Genomic DNA, 19,074 nt, shown 5'->3' on the forward strand with positions numbered 1-19,074 from the left:
CAAAAAAAAATGCAGATGAGGCATATAATTAAGGTACTTAATTAAGCCTAAGTGAGCAGGTTGTATAACTGAACTCTGACTGTGGGAAAACAAGATAGTGTCTAACAGTAAACACGCAGCTTGATTGTAAAAAGTATGAAGATACAATTAAGATGCAGCTTTCATTCCTGTGGAGAGAAGTGTAGGACTTTATTGTTCTGTCCCTGACAAAAAAAACATTAAGCAAAGAGTAAATTTAGGAAAACAAACTCAAACAAGAACAAACCAGAATATTGCTAGATAACACGCACTGAGCTTTGGGAAATAAAACCCTAATCTTGATCTTGGTGATCAATATTTACACATCCACATTCCACCAATCAAATCGTTTTCAGGGTGGAGATTCAGCCAATCATAGCGGAGGGGGCGGGGCTTAGACCGAGCACAAGGAAACAAACAACCACAATACATTTCATGGACCTCCGCGGGGCTAGCTCTGTTTACCTGCTGGCGTGTTTGTTTTCGTGACTCTGCCGTAATAAAGTCAACTATCCCACGAAAGCACACCGGTGTTTACAGCGGACACCGTCGTTTCTCCGTGGTCTGCTGTTTTGAAAGTGACTCTACCGGACTGTTTACTGTTTTACCAAATCGTCGTCGGCTGTCGAGGCTCCAGCTCAGCTGCCCGCTGCAACTTAACTTTTACTGAACAGCCCTCATTTGATGACCCTCAGCAGTCAGCTAGTGTCACACCTAACAGTAAAGTGAGGTAACGTAACGTGCCTGTCTGTTCCGCCTATTAAAAACAAAACTAAATCACCACAGCACCCCAATGACTGAACCTAGCTTATTATTATTATTATTATTGATGCTTTATTCCTCCAATTTTGTACTCGAGTCAGACACGTAAACACAGTGCAGCTCTTACTCACATAGGGGCTGTAAACATGGAGGTAAATACTGCTCAGGCTGCTCAGTTGTTTTCTCTCTTCCTCTTGGAGGTTAAAGTTTTTATATGTACCTCAGCTAGTGTGGCGAAACTTTGTTTTCGGTTCTCCAAACAAGCTTTTCTGACTCCCCCCGTGTACCGTTTTGTCCCCAAGCCCTCTCCACTCTCTCCCCGGACCATGGCGGTTTTGCTGCAGCGCCCCCACGCGGCTGTGGCCTGCCTGCTCTGGTGCTCCTTGTCCGGTGTCCTGTCCATCCCGGACCCCCGGCAGAGAGAGGCTCTCATCCGGCTGGAGGCCTCCATGCAGACGGGGGGGCAGATGGTGCTGACTGATGCGGAGCAGCGGCTGAACGCTCTCCTCTTTAAAATGAAGCAGGAGGAGGTGATGAGGGCAGACTTTCCTCCCGCCATGCACTTCTTCAAGGCCAGGCCCCTCATCAAGAACAGTCCCATCTTCAGCCTGCTCCACAAGATGCCTAAAGGTGTGTTTGGTCTCACAACGCAGGCTGTTCCCATAATTGATTATCACCTAAATCTCCAGTTACTGCGTCTAAACTCTGAATATCTGCTCATTTCGGTTGTACTCTGGATGTCTTTGGGTCTTGAACTGTCGGTCAGACAGAGGATGCGTTGGACGTTTTTACTATTGCTTGACAATTTAGAGGCTAAACAGTTATCTGTTAATCAAGAAAATGATTGGCAGATTAAGAAAAAAATGTTAATTGAAGCCCTAATCTTTTTTTTAAGTGGAGAAGGTTGTGGAGTTTGCCAGCGTGACACTAATCCACTTTAATAATGTTCTCAGAAGATGCTGGAAAATCAGAAAGTTTGGAGTTCTTCATTCAGGGAATATTTACAAGGTTGTAATTAACACAGTATCAGATTTATCCAAAGTTTCCCAATTGGTTATTATTTCTATTTCTTTTGTGATTCAGGCGGAGCTCTCCATGTGCACGACCTCTCCATGGTTGACATGGAGTGGCTGGTGAAGAACGCAACCTACCGGCCCCACTGCTACATGTGCTACACTGACAGCCAATCCATCAGATTCGTCTTCTCATCCCAGTGGCCCAAAGCTCTGCCGCGTTGCTCTCCCTGGATCCTATTGGAAAACCTCAGGGCCAAGCTGGTCAACACCACGGATCTAGACAACAGGTGACCTAAGGGCCGTCCACACCAAGAAAGATAACGATAACTATAAGTATATAATTTTAAACAATGCTCTGACGGTCATCAGTGGTATCATTATTTAGTTTTTCTTATAGTTATCTTTCTTGGTGTGGACGGCCCTTTATTCTTGTATGCATTTAAGATTTAATTCAAGGAATATCACAACGCTGTATATATTTATTTAATAACACATCCTGATGATTATGTCCACGTCTAACAGCACAGGCTTATTTATCATATTATAAAATGCATATTGCACATTACCAGTGTTTTCTTTAAAGTTTGTGTCAATGACGTCAAACGCACCTTTAAAGTATCATCATATCCACACAAAGTTAAGTAGTTAGAGATATCAGGACGTGTGCTCCTCCTTCATGAAGAGGTCATTTACTGCTACTTAATATCATTTATCAGTCTTTGTTCTATCTGTGTCTATATTAAATCGGTGTATCATCACACTCTGCTTCTACTACTAGTTACCGAAGACCCACAGGGAAAAGGGGAAGTGTCTAACGCATTACTCCAAAACGACTTAATTGCTGCATTAATCTTTATTTAAAACAGCTTTGTTTTCCAGGATGGCAGTTTAATTTGGAGCTATGTTTAAAAGGTCCCATGTGATTATTTCATTACTCCTTCGATGTGTGCAGTTTTCCAAAAAAGTTCAAAGGTCTTCTACACAGAAATGCTCAGAAATAAATGTCCCACACTGGCACAGATGATGTGATCACGACCATTTCTTTATATTTACACCCTCAGCATCATGGGCAACCTGACGCTCTTCACTGATCAGGATCCAGAAACGGTGTACCCCAGTCAGGATGTGATATGGGACAGGTTTGAACAGGCCTTCCTTGCACTGTGGGGTCTGGTCACATACGCTCCGGTGTTCAGAGACTACTACTACGAGGGCCTCACCCAGTTCTACATGGACAACGTCATGTATGTGGAGCTGCGAGCTTTACTCCCAGAGGTACACGAGTGTGTTGAGTGCATCCTCTTGTCTGGAAATGTATCATTGTTATTAACGTTTTTTTTGTCTTCGTGGTACTCAGATATACGAATTGGACGGCAGCTCTCATGACACAACCTGGACTCTGAAGACCTACCAGGAGATCACCAGACAGTTCACAGCAGAGCACCCAGACTTTTTTGGAGCAAGAATCATCTTCACAGTCCACAGGTGACCACCCATACGGTGTATTTTACCCATCAGTCTGAGGATCCTGATATAATCATTGATTACATTGCACCGTTTTCTTCAGGGGAGTCAATATGTCCGTGATGACCGGAGTTGTGGAGAAGGCAATGAAGCTACAGAGAGACTTCTCAGATATCATGGCTGGTTTTGACTTGGTGAGAGGCAACAGTAGTTAATGTATGAACAGTGCTGAGCACCAAGAGATGAGACAGTGGGAAAAGTTTTTACTGACTGAATTTAAATGGTAGAAATTGAATGGGATAGTTGAAGTGTGTTGTATTAAGTACTTATGTGCAGCTAGTGTATTACCTACAGTAGATTGGGGGCAGCACACCCCCAGTTTGGAGGAGCCCGCCATGGACGCTAATCAATGTACAGCTGTGTACAGGGCCAGCAGAAAAACGTTTAAGCCACATAAGAAAAGGCCACCAAAAAAGTCAATATTTCAAATATTTTTGTTGTCAGTTTTCAAAAGGAAAATGAAGCTGTTCTCTCTGTCCCTTCACCTGCTTTACAAAAACAGTCATTTTACCTCCCAGAACAAAGGAGTTATGAGTCTACTGCTGTTTCAGTTGGATAGGTTGCTTGTGATATTGTGACTTTGGTGTTTGTTAATGGGTACCTAGGATCCAAACTAACATGTTATCTGATTAAGGCAGTGGTCGTATCATGAGCTCCTGTGTTCTGTAAGGTAAAAGTACTGCTTTGTCAAAGATGTGGAGGGGAGGAAACAGCCTCAGTTCCCCAACTAACCCAACTGTAAAGGGCTGTCTGATGGCAATGCAAAGCAGTGAAAACATTCTAAATATAACATACACTTAAAACTGATATTAATCATTTTAGATAGGCCATGTTTTGGTTTTTCTGCTGGGCTCCGTCTACAGGAGTGCATAGCTTAGTGTCTGTGCCAGGACTCCTGCCTGCTCCTCCAAAACAGGGGTCTGCTGACCGCAAGCTACTCTAGGTAACACACTGACTATGGATAAGTACAGTTACAAAAATTGAAATGATTCAATTCAACCCCAAATGCAAATGAGGTGTATTGACAAAATTCACAAACTTTCAGTTGTGTTCAATGAACAACTCAAACAAGAACAACTGAAATTGCTCAACACAACTTATATTACAGGTGTTTTCTCCAGATTCAACACAAACTGCCACTTTTAATGACTTCTGCAGTCTCAAAATGATTCAACCTCCTGAACAGAATCTTTAATAAGAGCACTCATTTGCAAATCAAATGTTGTCTCAAGCACATCTGATGACAGTAATCAAGGGCCTCATTAGGTGCATCAGGTTTATTTGAGATAGAACACATCAAATACCCAGACTGGTTGGGGGTTTGTTCACAGTGATGTTTGGTTGCATGTCAGAAATATGGGTAAGTCAAGAGCACTGTCCCAAAAAATATACTGTTGGAAGCATAGCTTGCAATTTCAAAGCTGAAGGAACCCTGACTGCACTACCTGGACGTGGCAGAAAGAGGAAGTTATCAACAGCTGCCACCAGATTTCTGAGGAGGCAGGTGGCCAAAAACCTGCGAGTGACTGAAAAAGACCTGCAGCGAGACTTGGTGGCAGCAGGCACTGAGGTTTCAGTTTCTACAGTAAGGCACATACTAAACTCTGAAGGCCTCCATGACCGATCACCACTGACCCAAAAGCACAAGACAATATGTTCAGAACCATATAAATAAGCCACAGCAGCTTTGGGATTCTGTTCTGTGGAGTGATGAAACAAAACAGGAACTTTTCGGGTCTATGGATCAGCGGTATGTCTGGAGGGAGAAGAATGAGGCAGACGTTGAAAAGAACACCTTGCCTACAGTGAAGCACGGCGGTGGCTCAGTGATGCTCTGAGGCTGCTTTGCTTCTTCTGGTACTGCAAACCTGCAGCATTTGGAGGACAAGCTGGATTCAATCAAGTATCAGATAAAACGTCACATTGTCTGTTAGGAAGCTGAAGCTTGGGTGTCATTGGACAATGATCCCAAGCATACTTCAAAGTCAAGACAGGAAAAGTCCTGGAAGACACCAGAGTGGCCGTCACAGTCGCCTGACTTGAATCCCACAGAAAATCTCTGGTGGGATTTGAAGAAGGTGGTTGCAGCACACAAACCCAAGGATATTAGAGAGCTGGACACTGTTGCCCATGACGAATGGGCTCAGATTCCTCAGGTGAACCTGGTGTCTGGATATGTGTCACATTTGCATCTGGCCATAACAGCTAAAGGGTGCTCTCTCTTTGTTTATCAAGAAGGGTTTGAGGGATTTTGAGACTGCATTAGAAATTAAAAGTGGCATATTGAATCTGGAGAAACTGCCTGTAATATTAGTTGTGTTGAGCTATTTAAATTGTTCACAGCTGAAGATTTGTACATTTTGCCAGTACACGTAATTTGCAGTGGGGGTTGAATAATTTTTGGTGCAACTGTACCTCATACAACCACACTTGAAAAAATCAGATCTTCATTGAATATAACATGATGTTTTGTTGTGAATCAGTGTGAGCTAACGTGACATAAACATGTCTAATGTAATATGACTGTATAAACTCTCCCTCTATGTGCACAGGTGGGCCGTGAGGACAGTGGCAGACCCCTGTGGTACTTCAGAGATGCCTTGTCTCTGCCAGTAGAGAAGGGGGCGACGCTTCCTTTCTTTTTCCATGCTGGGGAGACTGGTGAGCTCACCAGTGCTCGATGTTCTACATAAGCAGTCAGGGTGTACAGCGACAGTATTACACATGATACACTGCAGGATGTGCAGAGTTACAGAAAGAGTACAACATGCCACATGAAGGAACTGTTCAATAATATATCATTGTTTATAGTCAAAAGGTTCCTTTGTCAAAGAGTTCTTAGGAATGGACAAAATCAATTGTTTATTATTTATTTATTTGTCACACAGCCCTAAAGCAAAACTAATATATCATGCACACCTCATAATAAGCATCGTATTTGTCAGAGATTTCACTGTGTCTTTGTCCTGTTCTGCCTATTTGTCCCATTTCAAATTGTTCCTAAACCAAAGAAATTAAATCTTTAACAGTCAGGGAGAGGAAATACAAGTTTTAAGAACCGTCACACTCTGTGTCATAAAAACATTGCAAAATAACACTCATTTTGATGTCTCTCCACTACATGCAGATCTTGAGGGCACAGAGGTGGACCAGAACTTGTTGGATGCTCTGTTGTTGAACACTTCTCGGATCGGCCATGGATTCGCTCTGCTTCGCCACCCAGTGGCCAAAGATATATCCAGGAAGAGAGGGGTGGCTGTGGAAGTGTGCCCCATCTCCAACCAGGTGCACCATCAGTGTATATCAGAGTGTAATACTTAAAATCCTATGAGACGACAAGCATGTAATTTAATTGAATGTGTCTCGTACACAAATATGCCCTTTGCTTTCCTTATTCAGGTGATGATGCTAGTAAAGGATCTGAGAAACCATCCGGCCGCTGCCCTGATGTCAGAGAACCACCCACTGGTCATCAGTTCTGATGACCCGGGGATGTTCGGCACCTCTGGTCTCTCTTATGACTTCTATGAAGCTTTTGTGGGCTTTGGCGGGATTAGATCCCATATTGGCTCCCTCAAAGAGCTGGCCATAAACTCTATTAGGTAAGGTGACAAGAGGTGTCATTTACAAATTCCGATTGTGCTCACATGCTTCAGCAGACCGCTCACTGACACATCTCTGTCTGTATTTCAGGTACAGTTCTTTGACTCCGGAGCTACAGGAGAAAGCCATGGCTCTGTGGCAGAGAAGATGGGATAAGTTTGTCTCTGAAAATTCTTCTTAGACAGAAACTAGCAGTGGGACAGTCTTCAAATGCCTTCACGCTTCTTTGATAAAGAAATGCCTTTTAGCTTAAGGAAATCAGAAATGGGAATGTTAAAAGCATTTTTCCTACAATGACAAGTCACATCTGTTCCACGTTGCCACAAAGTTGTGTTGGCTGTATACGGTTGATACACTGGCCAGTGTGAAAAGGGCCTGAGCTGTGTCCCATATTTACGGCAGCTACTTGAACTACACATAGGAAATAACTTCAACCAAAGGCATCAAGTTATGTCTAATTTTATTAAGGAGCGTTCAAGCGACAAGGTTCCAGGTTCGAGTTGTGTGAGTGTGAGTGGCTGTCTTTGTGTGTCAGCCCTGTGATTGACTGGCGACCCCGCCTCTTGCCCAGTGTCAGCCCCCCTGATCCTTAATGATAATGAACAAGACAATGGATGGATACAATTTTAATGTATTTGCACTTTAAGATTCAGGTTTGCCTTTGTGTGTGGCGACAGTAACAGTGCTGGATGATTTTATATTGTGTTTGTGGTTTGCTTGTGCTTTGTAAGAGAGAAACAGGCAGCTTGTTGATAATATGTGTGGATTTAGATTTTTAGCTGTCACAGATATAGAAAGGGGCATAGTTGACCTTTGCTCATGCTTATGTAATTTATTTAATTAGCATTTAATTTATGCTATAGGCTGTTTTTTCTGTGACCTGCCGAAGTTAAATTTGATGTAATTAAAAACAGATGTTGATACATTGTGTGGCTCAGTTTATTCAGTGTTCCTCTCATGTAGCACCATCATCAGTGATTCAGTCATCAGTGCAGCGTGTCTTCCATCATCTGCTGCACGTGTTGAATTGGGAAAAGAAGCTGTCATCAATGCATCCTCTTTCAATGTCGGGTGCCCTTTAAGAATGACACCAGAAACACAAAGTGAGACTTTTTTTGCTTGAATATATGGTGTGTTCACGACTGGGGGAAAAATTCAGTTTTCTTAATGTTACTTACTGTTGTTTGCTTGTCTCGGCCAGTCTGACGTTGGTGCTGTCCAGGTGTCGTCTGAGCTGCTTGTTCAGCCTCGCCTGCTGCCTCTCTATTAGCAGAGCCGTACGAGCTGAGTCCAAACGAACACGATCGTGTTGTTCCTCTTCTTGCTTCTTCTCCAATTCCATCCTCTGCAGATTCACAGGTGACGGACAGACAGGCTCATTGAACAGCTTCCCATGTACTGCTTTTGAAGTGATCAAAAAGAGGATGTGTTTGGAGTGTCATTTGTTCCGGTTTCACCTTTTTCTCCTCTATTTGATATTTCTGGAACTGGTTGATCTGCTGTGGCTTCTCCGGGGGGGCTCTCCTATCGCTGCTGGGGCAAAGGCCGGGCACTCCCACCATGCTCAGGGTGGGTTCGACATCTACACCTGTCAGCTGTCCTTGCAGGTGGTTCATGGAGTCTTCATGATTGTTCTTGTCATTGTGCTCCCCTTTCTGACGACGCTTCTCTTCAATCTTTGCCCACAAGACATAAAAACACATCTATTCTACTCATACATCAAGGTAAGTGCAATTAAAGGATAACTGGTATTTTTAAACTACCGTGCTAATCATAAACCAGAAACAGCCGTTCTATATTGCTGGGGTAAAAGCCACCAGACTTCATTGACAAAAACAGTAATTTTACTTTTACTATGATGGGTTAGTTTGCTTGTGTTATTGTGTGACTTTGATGTTTTTGAAGAGTTAGTTTGGATCCAAACCAATGTGCTATAACACCAAAGTCATGGTAATTAGATCACCAACACCCGTTTTCTGCAAGATAAAATGAGAATGCATTCTGGTGGCAGAAGCAATGTACCGGTAGTTTCTAGGTGAATGAAAAGGATAATTAATTCATAAAGGATTTTATAAAATTACAAGTAATTCATCTGTGTTTTCAAAACCAGTTTAACCACCTTCATCTGACAGTCTGAGTGAATGTCAGAAACACTCACCATAGATAGATTGTACTCTTTAGTGGCAATAGCTGCTGCTTTTCTCCTCTCCATCTCAATGCTCTGAAGCTGCAGAGCTTTGCTGGCCATTTCTACTCTGCTCTGGTCATAGCGCTCCTCTGAAGAACAGCAGAGAAGACCAAGTGAGCTTGAGTTTTCTGTGTGTGTGTGTGTGTGTGTGTGTGTGTGAATTTTAGCGTGTGTAGATCCACCTTCCAGCTTTTGTTGATGCCTTCCTGCTGCTCGCTCACTTTGCTGCTGGATGAGCCACTCTCTGAGCTGCTCCTTCTGTCTCTGCTGTCTGCTTTTACTGTCAGGGTCCTCGCCCACCAGGCCGGGGGGCATCATCTGTGCATCACCTACGCCTGTTTTTCTACAGCGCTCTGGGTCGTTCAGGTCGTACTCTCGCTGGCTCCACGGCTGCTGGTACTGATGCCGGTAGCTGTCGACGGCCTTTTTCATCGCACGCTTCTCCTTCTCTTGTCTGCTATGGAGAATGTAAGCTACTTTGCTATTATGGAGCATTTTGGCATCTATGGAGAACCCATCGCACACACAGACAGCACAATGTGCTTCATTAGAAAATAAAAATAAAAATGTGTTTCTAACATATGCAACATTGTGGCAATAATAATGAGTTTGTGACAGAACATTATGCAGTTTACTGCTTTTGTTGTCTTTGATCAATTTTCACTCATCCAGGACTCATGATACTCACTGACAAAATCAAAGGACTCAAGTAACATTGGGGAACGATGTTCAGATCACTCACCATTAGCATTTTGTTCCTCTTTTGCTGCTGCTTCTTGTTTCTTTTTTTCTTTTATCTGCATGTCTAGGGCTTCCTTATCAACCTGTAGAACAGGCCACGGTCAGGACAGCACAATCAAACAGGTTACTCATTATGATTTTATTATTACATTCTTATGTGTCTTTAATAATCAAGAGGATTGGAGAGAACAAGCACTGTGAAGATGTCACTTTGATCCCTCTTGATTTCTCTTTCCTCAGAATTTTGACAAACCAAATCAATAGATTAATCAGCAGATTAATACGCGATGAAAATAATCATTAGTTGCAGTCCAATATGAAATTGTTAAGTTTTAGCTTCACCTCAACGTACTACAGCAGTAAAATCCTGTTTTTACATTAACGCCATGAATAATTACAATGTTATGATAATGTATTACACTGTGTTTTCTGCAATGATCATTTTTTCTCTACATACTTTAAGTGCATTTCCCTGATTGTTCCTACAAACTTTTACTTAAACATCTTCAGAGCAGGACTTTTAACAGCGCGCTTCTGTTGAGAGCTAGGTTAGCTATTAGCATTAGCATTCCTCTGCAGTCAACACATTCGTCAGCTAACTCACCCCAGTCGTCCTCATTTTATCATTAAAAATCCGTCCTTGTCTCTCAGTCTCTCTGTCCCGACGCCTCTGTAGACTTGCCCTGGCAAGGCGGTCTGACAGTAATTCAGCGTTAAGCATTTTCAGAAGAAATAGCAGCCGTGTTTTCAAAGTATGGGCTGATAAACTCGACACGGAGACGTAGCCCTGTTTCAAACACACTTGTTGCTAGGAAACCAGAGGTCGTGAGACTTCGTAGGATGTCGGCTTTTTCCGGCATGCTTGGTGACGCCTTCAAGTGCTGTCCAAAAATCTTGGTATGATTAAATGCCCTGGAAATACACTCACAGAGGAGCTGTCATATATAGATTATATATATTATATATATTATATATATTATATATATATATATATATATATATATATATATATATATATATATATATATATATATATATATATATATATATATATATATATATATATATATATATATATATATACACACACATTATATTCTGTTCACCTCCAACCCGAGCAGAGGTTGAGATGGAATGACTAAGATAATCATTTTAACATTTTTGTTAAGCATCTCTTAAATTTAGTTTAAGCAATTGTGACATAACGTATCAAGTCATATTTTTTCAGAAAATGCTCAATGCCCATCATCTCCAGACAACTTAAAACAGATGAAAAAGATTGTGGTTGCTTTCTGTCCCTTCTTCACAAAGGTGATGCTCCACAGCTTCCTCAGCTTGCCAGGCTGAAACTTCAATCAAGTTTGTTCAAAAGAAGAATCCAAATATTGCCACTTTGGTTTATTACCAAATGGATAGAAAAAAAAAATCCAACATGTGAAAATATTTTAAACATAGGCCATCCTAAATACGGCTATCCCTTTTTATTGAAACTTGACGTGTATAAGCTCTCCAGGAGAGATTAAGGCTAAAGGTCATCATATAGTTCAACAAGCCTTTCATAAATACAAAGATCCTGTATGCAATCAAAATATTTAAATACACAGTGTAAACACACATATTTACACAGTATATCAAAGGTACCACTGCATGAATGGGACCTTTGTCTTCCATAAATACACAGTTAAACCAGCCAGCCACACTACACCTGTTATCATAATTGTGTTCAATTTTGGAGAATAGTAAGTGCTTCAACATTTTTATATAACCACTGAGTTAAATACCACAGGATCAGAACCAGAAATACTTTATTTATCCCTGGGGGAAAATTCTGGGGAATACTACATGTGCAATGTTTTTTTTTTTTTCCAGTTAATTATAATCAAAAGACCTGAGGACAAATGACAAGAGTATTCTAAAAATGTAAATGGGCAGTGCTGCTGAACAAATAAGACCATTTACCTTTGAACAAGTTGCCTCTTCAAGCCTCAACAATCCTGTTTAAATAATAACATTTTAAAATAACTGTAATCCTATGTGAGCAATCAACAATAAAAAGACAAAACTTTACTAATCAAATCCCACAGCACAGTAAATGTAAACCTGTGGGAAGACCATCATCCACAAAGGAGTCTTTGTAGAAGGCGGCTCGGTTATCCAGTGAACAACTCGTAATCCGTGTGAACTCTGCACCGCACGCTGGTTACACCTCCGCACTGTTGAATGTCACCATCACTGGCCTTTTCTTCATTTACTTTTCCTTCACCTAATTGGGAGTGTTTGTCTTACTGCCTTCTCCTATATGCAGGCAACATCTGTTAGATTAGATTAGAGTATTAGATTATAATTCAAAGTAATGTGGCACTAGATTACTAAAGATAACGTTTATATTTTCAAACCAGATATTCACCCCAGTACAAAAGTATTGCATGAAAATGTTTCTTAGTCTAGCAGGAAAAGCATTAAAACAATCATAAAAACTGCACCTCGCTAATAACATTTTCTTTTTGTTGTACAATCACTGCTGCCATGCTGAAAACTCAGCGTACAGTAACTACAACTGTCTTCAAACAGCTAAACAGGAAAAAAACGTAACATCCAGTAACTTTTATACTTGATCTATGTACAGCAGAAAGACGCATTTATAGAAACTAATTTGGAATTTCGAAACATGAAAAGGAATAGACCCAAATATTATAGTATATGTTCACTTCTCTCAGATTTTCCTCTTGTAAATTAAAATCTTTTTAACATTTTTACACTTCAGTTTAGCACAGTTAGTAAGCATTTAAAAAGGTGCTTCAAATGTAGTTAAAAGCAATAGCTCCACTTTTCTATTCATACATAGTAAAATAATAAATATTATTACTATCAATAAATAGTAAAAATACCATAACTATACCTTTACCATTAATACATACTAAAATAAGAATTACTATGTACATTCATGAGATGTTGAGCTAATTTTTCAAACTTTCAGGAAATGTCAATACATTTCAAATACACAGATTTAGACACACGGAAATTAAAACAATTAGAGGCTCACGTCATCCCAAGCAAGTGTACATTTGAATAATTACAGGAGTCCCAGCGGCAGTCGAACGTCAACGACTTTCACATTTTACACACTCCTGTGTTATTATCCACTGACCTACGAGCAGAGAAGTGCACTTCCTGTTCACCACACTCACACTTTAAAAGGCTTTGATTATGTTTTGGATTTCCCATCTTTGGCCGGAGCATTCCTGTATTACAAGTTGTCTGTCTTTAATCTCCAGGCATCTTTTTGTCTGTCTGTTCTTCAGTTCTTTGCCCTGAAAAAGAGAAAAAGTGTCAAGAGTGCTGCCAAGGCAACCACAGTCAGTACTTTGTGCTACATCAGTGACCCTAAACGCCACATCTCTTCCCTGACTTTCATATAGTCGTTCATTTTGTAGTACCTGCGTGAAGTCCCACTCAATCCCCATCCCTTTCTGCATAGCCTCTTTGCAGTTGTAAAGGCCTGGCTCGGTTTCTTTTGTGCCGATGTCGGTTAAACATCGGTTGTCGTTGTACTTGTGGGACTTGATGCCGCCGATGTAGAGCTCGCCATCTGCGCGATAATAGGTGAACTGAAAACAGAGGAAAAAAAAAATTCAGTAAGCAGACGATCTTTCTAAATTTCCATTTGTAACTTTTCAAAGACTATAATCATTACGCTGACAACCACGTGTAGGTGCTCTACACACCTGAGGCCCATAGTAGTAGCAATTGTAGGCAATGGGTGTGTGTCCCGGCACTGGGCCTTGGTCTATGCACATGTCAGCGTCAAGATTCTTCATCTGTAGTTGGAGGAGTCAATCATTTCGTCAAACCCAGACAGAGTCGGGTGGGAGCCGTTTCAACACGCAGTTTAATAAATAACGTGAATAAATTCATGCTAAACTTACTCCTCCATAGGCAAGTAGGTTGTCCCACGGATCCAACTTGGGATACACATTTTCCAAGTACCATTTGAAAGGTTTACAGTTCAACCGTTCTCTGAGTTTCTTCCTCTCCGAAACGTCCCCGATGTCAATTCCATGATTCTGCAGAGGCAAAGAGTATGCCGTGGTTTGTTTGCGATATTGTAACATGTATACAGTACAAATATATTAGAGAGGCTTTCAATCGTGGACTCTAAAAAGGGCTTCATCACTCTTCTTCTTCTTTTCTTCCAAACATGAAGTACCTCAAATGGCAAGTTCCAAGCCAAGTTGATGTTGTGTTTGTATTCATCCATCCAGACTTCTGCCACTCTCAGGGCGTTTCTCTTCATGGCTGGGCTCAGGTCCAGCAAGTAGGGCTTGTGGTACCTCTCGATGTGGGCGATCTTGGAGCATGGAACTACTTCAATGCTGCCTCCACATGTCCACACCTATATAAGCAACAAAAGCACACTTAAAAGGACTCCCCTGCTGTTACCCCAATGATCACTTTATTTAAAAATAAAAGGTTTAGAATTATAATATTATCAAATTTGCCAGGCTACCAGCAGAGGATGCAGAAAGTCACGGCTGCCGGCTGATAAACAGTGTGGCACATAGCTCTATATGAAACCACGGCGAGGTGTTTTTCTTAGGATTTCAATACGATTTCAACAACCTAGATGTAACTTGTTAAATTAGTTAACTGCAGTGGTGCCAAATGTGTGCTGTGTAAACTGTTCCACAGTGAGAGGTACAGTTGCACTGAAATCAGGATCTGCACTCGGGTCATGGCGAGGCTTACTCACTCGAATTCCCAGCTCAACATTTTCTCCGCCGTACACTTTCATTCCTTCATCGAGGAGTCCGATTTCTCCAAGAAACTTCCTTTCAGCGACCAGGATCCCCATGACGGATGGACTCCTGAGGTGAAAAAAGACAACTGTTAAAAACATACAGCATTACCACAACAGTAGCGACACCCATGCTTGGCACACATGTAACTCAGAGCAAGACTGATTGATTTCACCTAAACTTACTTTCCAGGCAATGAGCTGTCGTTAAGTTTGTAATAGTCGGGTGAAAAACTCTCATACATGCACCATAAAGCCCAGTCGAAGGCGTGTGCTGCTGAGGAGTATTGAATGATCCTGAGGTCATAAAAGTTGACTCTGTCGAACACAGGGGACAGCACCACTGTCCGGTCACCTTTGATCTGCGTCAGCAGGGGTTCGGCCCTGCGTGAGGGGAAGGGAGGAGAGGCGGGTCACACATCACATATCAAACTACCTTAAGTTAAAGCTCCACACAGTAGGGTTTGTTATGCATCACTCACGATGCATCGATTACTGAACCATCACCAGTGAGGCTGCTTGTTCAATGAACTTAGAAGTGGGAGCTGGCAGTGTTGCAGATCAGTGTCAGTGTCTTTATTACATTAATGACTGCTGAGGTGACACTTTATAATATATCAACCTCCCATCTTCTTTTTTTTCTGCACAATCCAAGTGAACATTAGTGCAGCACCAGCCTGAGCATCACTCGCCCTTCCCTGATTACCACCACTGCAACACCATTGTGCAAGCCCTTTAAGACTGCCTCAGTGGGCAGAACATCAGACTGTGGTAGTACTGGGATCAGACTGTGGATCAGACTGTGGTAGTACTGAGAAGTTGCAAAACTTTGTACCTGTGCAAACAGGGCGTTCCTGAAAACCATTAGGCCATTACTCTCAGCAAAACTATCCTGGTTTAAAAAAAAAAAAGAGCCTAAAACGTGAAGCAGGAAATCTTTGGCATCACCTCACCAGAGTCAATTTGTACTTCCTGGAGTAAAAATTAAGATTAGGTAAAAATGTGTTGTTTAGTCAGACACAAGTAAGCACAAATGCAACTAATACATAATGATAACAACTTCAAATATTACACAAAGACTAATGTATCTAATGTATATTATTTTTGCTACATTCTTACCACAGCTCATGGACTTCAATGTGTGCGTCCAGGATGGCGACCACGTCAGCAGTAGCGGCCCTCCACCCAGAAGCCCTGGCATAAGCAAGACCACGCTGCTCATTGTGCCTCACTCTTGTAATGCGGAGATTTGGGTTCTGCTGCTCAAGGGACTTCACGTATATGTCGAGGTCCCCCTTCAGGTCTTCTGAATTGAAAGGAACCGGTGGGCATATATTATCAGACTAGGACAGATAAAGCATGTTGAGGAGCCACAGTTCTGATCATTGACATGCCTCACATGTTCACAAACTACAGCATGCATTTCGATACAATGCCCCTGTGACATAAATGACTTCTGTGAAAGGCTTCAAGTTCAGTTTATGTTGCGAATGTGTCTGACTTGAAGTTCTAGTTTCTGATGGTGCACAGACTGCATTATAATAATATTATTCACCCATGTTTTGGAGTTAGGGGTGACAAAACACAATTTAGTATATTGCAATCCACTGCCTCACCACCACCGTCATTTACAGCCATGAAATGTCACGTTTGTCTGGTAAACTTTACGCCATCGTCCGCACCTGGTTAGTTTAGTTAAGCATAAAGACTGGAAACAGGTGAAAACAGCTTGCTTGGCTCTGCCCAAGGTCAACAAAATCCACCCACTAGCACCTTTAAAGCTCACTATTATATGTCATTATATCTGGTTTGTTAAATGTGTAAAATCACTGAAGTGTAAAAACAACAGCCGGAGGTTATCGTGGCGAATATGTGCTGGTGCATTTCTTTCAAGGGTGTTTTAGCCTCCTGAATCCATATTGTGAGGTTGCCAGGCAACAAACAGAGACTTTAGGAAGAAATAATCCAGCAAATGGACTCTGCTAAAACAAACAAATTTTTTTGGAGACAGAGCCAGACTGGCTGCTTCCAAGCTAAACTAACCATCTGCTGGCTACAGCTTCATATTTCCCATACAGACATGAGAACAGCATCGCTCCTCTTATCCTGACTATTAGCAACAAAGACAATTAGCATATTTACAAAAATGTCAAAATATTTCTTTAAAGCTGCAACTTAATTTGACTGAATGCATTTTGGAAGATTTACAAGACTGGCTGACTAAAGCAGATATGTTAAAAAAATGTCAAATACAATAGCAAAATAACACCTCGAATACATATAACACCACATCACAGCCTCTCAGTGTCCAGGAAGGATTTTAGGTTATGCTATATCTGATGTCTTAAGATCTTAAGTCCGATCGGAGTATTGACATAAAACCTGAGACAATCATCTGTTTCAGTGCCATCATGCTGTGACTGCAGACTTTGTTTACAGTGTTAGATGCTTGAACAAAAAACCGATTACCTTATGAGCAGCGGCCCCTGTGTAATGAAATCCATTTATCAGATTAAATACCTTTTGTTTATCACACGCAGGCTTTGCGCAATCTGATCTTTTTGAAACCAACCAACCATTAGAGCTGTTGTCATCCACCATTATTATTTCCTTCAGTATGTTTTTAGGGGTGCGGTCGATGATGCTGCGCAGGGCTCTTTTGATGATTGACAGGGCCTCGTTCAGGTAGATCAGCACCACTCCGAGGCTTGGCAGGTCCTTTGGGTAACTCTTGTTCACACACCTATTGAGAAACAGAATAATTATTTAATATAATATTTATTTTTTCATCAGCTAGGCGTGTACATGCATTATCTAAACGCAAGCCGTGTGGACAGAGAGATGAAAGATTTATTCTGCAAACAATAAACTGGGTAGAGCGAGTGAGGGACTGTTCTGTGTGTCTAGAGGAATGACAGGCCTGACATTGTGGGAAATCATCATGAAAGTTGTACCTTGGATCCCTGGTGTCTGGAAGAGCTCGGTCCAGCGGAAGGCGATCGCTGAGAAAAACATTGTATCCATACTTCTTAAACAAACTCTCTGCCTCTCTCTGGTCATCCTCGGACAGATTCTCCCCCCAATTCTTGAACAGGGGCGAGTCTGGGAACAGCTTATTGGACTTCTTCTTTTTGGGTGCCTCCTCTTGGCCCTGGATCTTCGCCTCAGGCTGCTCCCTCTGCTCCGGCTGCTTGACCTCTGCAGCTTTTCTCTGTCCGTTCCTGTCCTCCTCGAGAATTTTCTGCATGGCGTCCTGCTTTTGCTCAACAGCTCGGAGTGCGTTGTCTTGACAAGAGATCAAGCGCGACAGGGAGACAGCAAAGTCAGCCAGATGCATGATCACTTTTTGCAGAAAATACTAGAATAGATTTCAAAAAATCAAAATAAGCTGTTTTATAAATCGAAACACCGCATTTTCCCAGTTGTGAATATTCTCTTGATAGATTCTACATTTTTATTGGGAAATAGGTGTTACAGCCGCACAAGAGGCAGACTAAATGAAGACATAAAAGCATAAAAACATCAATAACAATTAAGAACATTATAAAATAAAGATAGAAAATTGACTGGTTTCAGTTAATAACTCATAAATGAGAGACCTCATCAACAGACAGGAGCCTTAAAGAAAAGACGTGGAGTGGCGTCTTCAGGACCAAGATTAGGTTTTTTTTTGTCTTATCTTATCTACAGGAATACATTTGTGACACACACACTAATAATTTGTCATGTAGGTGTAAAACACCTTTGGAGGTGAACTGATATTTAATCCTCCCACTTACCTTCTCACAGGCTAACTCACTCTGAACCTAACTTTCTTTCCATCTCCTCTCTTTCATTTCTAGTGAAGAGCTGATTATTGAATATGAAAAAGACACAGAGTAGCCAAACTTGTGCACATCCACCCCCGGGAGAAAGATGAATCGTCTCCTAAACTCACGGAGATTGCTGATGCTCGCCTCCAGGCCAGAAAAACTCCTGATAATGCGCGGTGTGTCCAGCTGCTGGTCAGCCCCCGCTGCTTGATCATATCCACGCGTGAGAAGCATGCCCGTGTAGAAGACGAGACCTAACCCCGCCAGGAAGAGGACCAGCCGCTTCAACCAGCCCGCTCTCATCCTGATAACACTCACACACACACACAGACAGAGACTGACCCCCCCCACCCCACTTCCCCTCCAGAGGCAGGTAGCAGCTCAGAGGGTGATACTACTGGACTGACGGGATCAGCCAAGCAGGTGATCAGGTGTGAATCATGATCACTTTGACAAACACTCCTGGATGACAGCGATCGCGCGGGACGAGTCATGTCCTGCCTGTCCACGTGAGGCGCGCGCAGGTGTTAGCGGGCTGACGTCATGATGTCACCTGAGTGGTAAGGTAGCCCCAACTCTGACAAACCGCTGGAAACACCACCTAATTTTAGGGAG

General features: G+C 42.0%; 3 protein-coding genes across 4 annotated transcripts; 1 reads left to right on the top strand and 2 right to left on the bottom strand.

Annotated features, from left to right (window-relative positions):
* Positions 1 to 434: 434 nt before the first annotated feature.
* On the top strand, positions 435 to 7,846 carry ada2a (adenosine deaminase 2a). 2 transcript variants are annotated; one of them, XM_070830508.1, is made up of 10 exons: positions 435 to 748; positions 1,083 to 1,410; positions 1,864 to 2,083; positions 2,858 to 3,071; positions 3,154 to 3,281; positions 3,364 to 3,454; positions 5,873 to 5,981; positions 6,448 to 6,605; positions 6,720 to 6,922; positions 7,014 to 7,846. In XM_070830508.1, exons 2-10 carry the CDS (start codon positions 1,107 to 1,109, stop codon positions 7,102 to 7,104), a joined length of 1,518 nt encoding a protein of 505 aa, XP_070686609.1. In that variant the 5' UTR covers positions 435 to 748; positions 1,083 to 1,106; the 3' UTR covers positions 7,105 to 7,846. The 2 variants fall into 2 exon arrangements, with proteins under 2 accessions (XP_070686609.1, XP_070686608.1); XM_070830507.1 differs by lacking the exon at positions 435 to 748 and adding an exon at positions 892 to 932.
* A 21-nt stretch (positions 7,847 to 7,867) lies between these two features.
* On the bottom strand, positions 7,868 to 10,573 carry ribc2 (RIB43A domain with coiled-coils 2). Its single transcript, XM_070831479.1, has 7 exons — positions 10,457 to 10,573; positions 9,854 to 9,935; positions 9,294 to 9,614; positions 9,082 to 9,200; positions 8,381 to 8,599; positions 8,102 to 8,268; positions 7,868 to 7,999 (listed from the first exon to the last, which is right to left on the bottom strand). Exons 1-7 carry the CDS (start codon positions 10,571 to 10,573, stop codon positions 7,930 to 7,932), a joined length of 1,095 nt encoding a protein of 364 aa, XP_070687580.1. The 3' UTR covers positions 7,868 to 7,929.
* A 2,418-nt stretch (positions 10,574 to 12,991) lies between these two features.
* LOC139201563 (probable polypeptide N-acetylgalactosaminyltransferase 8) lies at positions 12,992 to 18,762 on the bottom strand. Its single transcript, XM_070830919.1, has 11 exons — positions 18,585 to 18,762; positions 17,602 to 17,932; positions 17,224 to 17,390; positions 15,767 to 15,953; positions 14,834 to 15,031; positions 14,603 to 14,717; positions 14,060 to 14,245; positions 13,779 to 13,916; positions 13,578 to 13,670; positions 13,290 to 13,460; positions 12,992 to 13,163 (listed from the first exon to the last, which is right to left on the bottom strand). The coding sequence occupies exons 1-11, from the start codon at positions 18,760 to 18,762 to the stop codon at positions 13,044 to 13,046; spliced, it is 1,884 nt and encodes a 627-aa protein (XP_070687020.1). The 3' UTR covers positions 12,992 to 13,043.
* Between the last annotated feature and the right edge of the window lie 312 nt (positions 18,763 to 19,074).

The sequence above is a fragment of the Pempheris klunzingeri genome, chromosome 5 (genome assembly GCF_042242105.1).
Source record: "Pempheris klunzingeri isolate RE-2024b chromosome 5, fPemKlu1.hap1, whole genome shotgun sequence".
Taxonomy (NCBI): domain Eukaryota; kingdom Metazoa; phylum Chordata; class Actinopteri; order Acropomatiformes; family Pempheridae; genus Pempheris; species Pempheris klunzingeri.